Source organism: Hipposideros armiger, unplaced genomic scaffold (assembly GCF_001890085.2).
Source record: "Hipposideros armiger isolate ML-2016 unplaced genomic scaffold, ASM189008v1 scaffold_32, whole genome shotgun sequence".
NCBI classification, from domain to species: domain Eukaryota; kingdom Metazoa; phylum Chordata; class Mammalia; order Chiroptera; family Hipposideridae; genus Hipposideros; species Hipposideros armiger.
The window spans coordinates 473,162-479,824 of record NW_017731382.1 but is presented as its reverse complement, the minus strand read 5'-3'; the positions used below and the strand labels follow the sequence as shown (position 1 = coordinate 479,824).

General features: G+C 52.3%; 1 protein-coding gene across 4 annotated transcripts in view; it reads right to left on the bottom strand.

Annotated features, from left to right (window-relative positions):
• The window catches only part of GMEB2 (glucocorticoid modulatory element binding protein 2), a 25,467-nt gene extending 19,014 nt beyond the window's left edge, over positions 1–6,453 (bottom strand). The window contains exons 1-2 of one of the 4 annotated variants that reach the window (XM_019637303.1): positions 5,956–6,453; positions 634–819 (exon numbers count right to left, since the gene is read on the bottom strand). In XM_019637303.1, the coding sequence (XP_019492848.1) occupies positions 634–764 (131 nt within the window). In that variant the 5' untranslated portion in view covers positions 765–819; positions 5,956–6,453. Of the gene's footprint in view, positions 1–633; positions 2,236–5,955 lie in introns of those variants that run through there. The other 3 variants (XM_019637305.1, XM_019637304.1, XM_019637306.1) reach the window with 3 other exon arrangements.
• Between the last annotated feature and the right edge of the window lie 210 nt (positions 6,454–6,663).

The following is a 6,663-nucleotide window of genomic DNA, read 5'->3' as shown; positions in this document are numbered from 1 at the left end:
TGTCCCCGCCGCCGTCCAGCCCCAGTGTCCCCGCCGCCGTCCAGCCCCACTGTCCCCGCCGCCGTCCAGCCCCACTGTCCCCGCCGCCGTCCAGCCCCACTGTGTCCACCATCCAGCCCCAGTGTCCCCGCTGCCATCCAGTCCCAGTGTCCCCACCGCCATCCAGCCCCAGTGTCCCCACCATCTAGCCCCAGTGTCCCCGTCATCTAGCCCTAGTGTCCCCACCATCCAGTTCCAATGTCCCCGCCGCCATCCACCCCCAGTGTCCCGGCCGCCATCCAGTCCCACTGTCCCCGCCGCCATCCAGTCCCAGTGTCCCCGTCACCATCCAGCCCCAATGTCCCCACCGCCATCTAGTCCCACTGTCCCCGCTGCCAACTTCTCAGGAGAGAAACGACCAAGTACTTCCAGAAACAAGAACCACATGGCCATGGTGATGCAGGGACAGAGGCACAGGGGCAAGGATGAAGCGTGATCCGTCCCGGCTGATGGGGTGCCCCCTTTTGTCCTGCACAGTCTCCAATGACATCGAACCCTGAGTTCAGCTGAGAAGTGACTGAAACTCCTGATGCCTCACGCCAGGCCAGACACCCGCCAAGCCCACCAGCCTGAGGGCAGAGGCTCCGTTCTCACCCGTGAGCAGCCAAGTTGGTCGTCACCAGCACCGTCTTCACCTCCTCCACGCCGCTGCCGTCCACTGCGGTGTCAGGTGTTGTCACCACCACCACCTCCTCCATGTGGACACTCACATCCGGGGTCGCCATGGCTCCACTGAGGAGGATGCCCAGAACTAAGTGTCACTCCCCAGGGTCCGAAGTCCTGGAGGAGACAAGGCAGGGTACAGGTCACAGATGGTCCCGCGTCTGCACAAGAGCTCGCAGCATACATGTCTCCAAGTATCACCAAAGATCCATCTTTCAGTCCCAGAATTTTTGACCGAAATGACAGCAAGAGACGGGCTATTCCTAGGCTGCTCGTTCTGGCGAGGACGCAGTGAGCACATCCTGCCGGTCTTGTTTGCTGAGAGAGTTGAGTGCCCCGAGCAGGGCACACAGCCTGCCACCCGTGGCCACAGCAGGGGCGGGAAGGAGGCAGAACTGCATGAGACCCAGGGGGTGAGCCTCCCGGTTGTCACCTGTCCCTGTCCCCTGGCCGGAACACAGAAGCAGCCCACGTCCCCGAGCTGTGCACAGCTGGTACTTACAGACAAGCCTTGTCTCTAGTCTGGGGAAATAGACAAAAACCCACAAAGCCACCCTGGAAGTGTCTGGAAGTTTCTTATCAAATTAAATATACTCTTACCACGTGACCCAACAACCCCACTCCTGACTATTTACCTGAGAGAAATGAAAACACATTTACTCAAAAAAACCTGCACACACATTTTTATGGCAGCTTTATTCCTAATCATCAGGAACTAGAAACCATCCAAATGACCTGCAGGGGATGAGAGGACAAACTCTGGCCCACCCATACAACAGAACAGACTCGGAGAGGAAAAAGCAAACCTGGAGGAACCTCTGAAGAACTCTGCTGAGTGGGTGCTGCACTGCGGGTCCATTTACATGACATGAAGGGGAAAATCAGGGGCTGCCAGGGGCTGGGGACGAGGACGTGCACATCAAAGGGCAGCACAGGGGAGGCGGGGACGGAGCTGTTGTGTGTTCTGACCGTGGGGGTGGATACGCGTACATGTGTTAGACTCACAGGACTGCACACCAAAAAAATAAAGTTTATTTTACCTTTCACAAATCTTTTTAGAAAACCAAATTGGAACACACATACAAAATGCTGTTGCGCCCTCACGTAGAGACCAATTGGTTTTCTGATAAGGGCACCACGACCGTTCAGTGAGGAATAGGAAGTCTTTTCAACAAATGATGCTGGGAAACTGGACACCCACACGCAAAACAATAAAGCTGGGTCACCTCACACCATATACGAAAATCAACCCAAAACAGATCATCAACGACCTAAACATAAAAGCTAAAACTACAAAACACTCAGAAGAAAACACAGGGGAAATCTTCAAGACATTAGATTTGGCAGTAGTTTGCTGTCGCACAGAAAACACAAGAACAACAACAAAATAGATGAATTAGACTCCATCAGAATTAAAGACCATTGTGCATAAAAGGGCACTCTCAGTAGAGTGAAAACGGAGCCTAGGAAAGGGGAGAAAATATTTGCAAAGCATATCTGATAGGGGTTTAACATCCAGAATATAAAAAGAACTATAAGGGCCGGCCGAGTGGCACGTTGGTTAAGAACTGGCTTGAGACGCCAGAGGGCCCTGGTTTGGATCCCACATGAGGGCCAGTGACGCTGCCCTCCACAGCTAAGATGCTGAACAACAGCTCGACCTGGAGCTGGGCTGCTGTGAGTCGCTGGCGCCGGCATAGGCTGCAGTGGGTTGCCATGAGCTACGTGAGTGGCCAACCAATGACCGGCAACCGATTGCCTCACCCGGGAAGAGCACAATGATATTACCAACGTGGGCAAGTGAAGCGACGTCCTCCACAACTAGGCTGAAGAACCAAAGGACAGCTACTTATCTGTTCCCCTTCCGATTCCCCGATTCCCCCAATTCCCCAGAGCTGTTTCCCTCCCCCAATTCCCCAATAAAATCTTAAAATAAATAAATAAAAAGAACTAGAACAACAACAACAAAAAACCCTATTTAACAAACACATGGGCGAAGAGCTTAGAATAGACATTTCTCCAAAGAAAACATACAAGCAGCCAACAAGCCCACAAAAAGGAGCTCAGCATCACGGATCATCAGGGAAATGCAGACCAAAACCACAGTAAGATGTCACCTCACAGCCAGCAAGAGGGTTCTGTTCATAAAGGAACAGAAACCAGGAAAGCAGTGCTGTCGAGGATGTGGGGAAGCTGCAGCTCTGAGCATGGCTGGGAGCCAAGTCAACGGCGCGGCCGCGTGGAGAGCAGGCAGGGCTCCTCAGAACGTTCAGCACAGAACTGCCATACGACCCAGCAATGCCACTTGTAGGCACATGCGGCCCAAAGCGAAAGTGGGGACTGACTAACACAGATACTCGGCAGCACATTCAAACAGACAAAAGGAGGGAACCACCCAGGGGCCCGCCAGCAGATGAGTTGGTCAAAGTGAGGCCCACACATACAACGGGATGGTATTCAGCTTTAAAAAGAACTGAAATTCTGACACATGTGACAGCATGGGTGAGCCTTGAAAATATCACACTAAGTGAAAGAGGCCAGACACAAAGGACAGATATTGGATGATTCCACTTGTATGAACAATATGAATAAGAACAGTCAAAGTCTACAGGCAGAAAGTAGGGTAGAGGCTCCCAGGGCGGGGGGCGGGGGAAGTCAGTGTTTGAAGGGGGCAGTGTGTCCGTCTGGGAAGATGAAGAAGCTCTGAGGACGAGGGTGGTGATGGCTGCACAGCAATGCGAACGTGCTGAACGCACACTTAAAAATGGGTAAGAAGGTAAATTCTACGGTGTGTCTATTTTGCCACACTAAAAAACAACTTTTTAATGCAATAAGAACAGAATGACTTAGAACTAGATACAGGCTACAAAGTAGAGAATATAAAAACTCACTGAAAAAGAAACATTTTCAGAACTTCACTTTTATCATACTTCTCAACGTGCAAATGACGTCGCCTGCCCAGCTCTGAGGCAAACAATGCGCTGTCCAGCGGACCACCTGGCCCAGCACGCGTGAGCGCCCGCCTGCCCGCCCAGCGGTGGAAGCGACTGCACTCAGCCAGGGGGAAGCTCTGCAGGAGGGACCCCCCACTCTCCTCTGAGCTCCCAGCACACTCACAGTAATGAGCCTTCCCGCCAGAATTCACTAGCCCACATTCAACACCCTCGCAAAGCTTGGCCTCCAGGGCTCAGGTTTTTGCTGCTCACGTTCCATCCATTGGGTTGTTGGAACAGTCACGACGCATTTTTGCAACGAAAACCATAGAAAAATACAGCATGACTTTTCTGACAACCCAATAATTTATCTAACAATTTTGTGAACATCTGTTGGAGGAGAGCAAAAGGTCCTCTGGCCTACCCTACTTTCTATAGTCTTGAGACTGAGCAGGACCTGTGGGCTCCCCTCCTTCCTAACTAGAAATGGGTCCCCAGACAACTCCACGAGAAACGGCCACAGGCAAGACAAACCAGAGAAAAGAAGAGCCCTGCAGTCCCTGGCCACCCATTGAAAATGACGGCACTCTCTTATCATTTACCCTTGACCGAGAAATGCAAGGTATCTAGAAATGTAGGTGATCTGAAGAGGGGTATGGTGGTTAACTACTGCCAAGAAAACACGCCTTCTCAACGAAAAAGCAAGGACAACTGAGGAAACGACTGCGTGTTCTCCGGTCTCCCTATGGAGAACAGTGTTTGTTAGTGTGCGGTCAGCCCTCAGATTCAGATAGGGCTTTCTGTCTTCTGCAAAATCACAGTATTTTCCTGTGGACGAAAAAGGGGCTGTAGGAAAGAAAGCTCGGAGGGGAGCTGGTCAGAAATCCCTCGCTGCTGTCGGGTCATGGTGGGTGGTCGCCAGAACTAGGACTTTCCGTCAAGTCTCACCTTTGCAGTAAGCAGCCCTGTCCACTGCCTCTGTGCATCTAGGTTCCCACGCCTTTGAAATGCCCTGTCAGACCTTCCTTCTAAAGCACAGTAATCTTAACTCAGTAATCCCATCCCCCCTTGCTTTCTCTCACCCCCACGTCATCTTCCTCATGATCCCTCCTTAATTCCAAACGCATAAAAGAAGCTGCAAACTGTCATTTATGGGAAACATTTGTCGCAGTCTGATGAGATCTTGCTTCCAGGTGTATCCTGTTTGGCTCAAATAATTACAAAAATTCTCAACAGGTTTGGACATTCTTATTTTGACACGGTAATAAAAATACCACTAGAAACACAGCAGAGGTCATACACGTGGCCCAAAAGCATAATTTCTTGGATCCTCACTGTGTTTCCACATCTTTAATTAGTTGCTGACTTTTTCAAAGTTTACAAGGTTCACATAAAGCAATTTCAGATTTCCAGCCTCTCTTGAAAAATGTCAGAAGAGACCATCCCTGGAGGTGGGCCCTCTTGTCCTGCCTTCTGCGTCCCCGCGGGCGGGGGGCACAAATACACCAGCTCCCGTCTCAACTACGCCCCCCGAGTCATACGCAGCGAGGCAGCACCAGGCACCTGTGCTGTCCCCAACCCACAGGATTCTGTCTGGTGGCTCTGAAGACATTTGAACGGCCTCCTTCCCAGTTCAGGCCTGAAATGACTTATTTTAAGGCCTAGGTTTGAAAGTAGTTTTATAAGTGTCCTATATTAATGGAACTTGTATACATACACATATATACGTAAATATATGGATACAAATTCCTCTCCATCCAGTGTGTCTTCCCACGATTTTTAAGATACTTCCCATGAAGAAATAGTATCTGAACCAGCAGCCTGCCTAATCTATCTTGTTGTAGTTGCTTTTACCATTAATAAGACTGACCAAGTTTCTATACTGTTGGTGGCCCTGTCAACAGGTGCAGCCACTGTGTAAAACAGTAATGGCGGTCCTCAAAAGACTAAAATAGAACCACCATGGGACCCAGGGTTCCACTTCTGGGTGTTCATCCAGAGCAAATGACATCAGGGTCCGAGACATCTGCACCCCACGTTCAATGCGACGTTCTTCACAACAGCCAACATATGGAAGCAGTGAAGTGGCCATTGATGGGCGAATGGATAAAAACGTGGTGTACACACACCAAGGAATGTCACTTTTATAAAAGGCAAGTTTGCCACGTGTGACACGGATGAACCTAGAGGCCACCACGCTGAAGGAAGCCAGACACAGGGCAAATCCACGACAGCACGCCTATGGGGGTCTCACACACTGAAGCTCAGAGCAGAGTGGCCCGGGGTGGGGGTGCCGTGTGACGATGACAGCAGTGCCTACCGGTCCCAGCAGTGTCCTATTCTGAAAAGGTGGCAACAGGGTTGGCATCGCCAAATAATACACAAGGGGTGGGGCGACATCTGAAGAGGACGGACACCACTGCTGCCTAGGCTGTGGGGACGGCTTCCCAGGTGTACGCTTATCTCCAAACTCAAGTTGTGTCAGTTACATACAGCTTTCCATATGTCGAAGAAGAAGGAAAAAAAGACTGAAGTAATGAAAACAAAGTTGAAACGTTAGGGAAAAAAGCGAACTTGGTTCAGTGAAAAGCCAATCAGCTGAATGGATTATAAAGTTAACCAGGTGGGGACCAGGTCATCACTAGCAAAGGGCCCGTACGGAGGCAGCTCCTACCCGAGTCCGTGTGGCTACGTTTCCCACCAGTGGGTCCCACTCCGGACGCGCCCACAACGGGGGCCGCATGGTCGCGGCTCCCCCCAGGGCTCCCCCCGCCCCCAGGCCCGCGTGGACATGGTTCCCGCCGGGCCCGCGCGCCCACACCCGAAGCCGCGTGGACACGGCTACCCCCGGGGCCCGCGTGGACATGGCTGCCACCCTCTCCCGAGCCCTCGCGGCCCGCGCCCACACGCGGGGCCGCCCCCAGCCCCCGCCCGCCGCCTTCCGGCAAGATGGAGGCGTGCGCCGCCGCCGACGCCGCCTGACGCGGGCCCGTGACGCCCGTGACGCCCGCCGCGCGCCGCCGCCCCT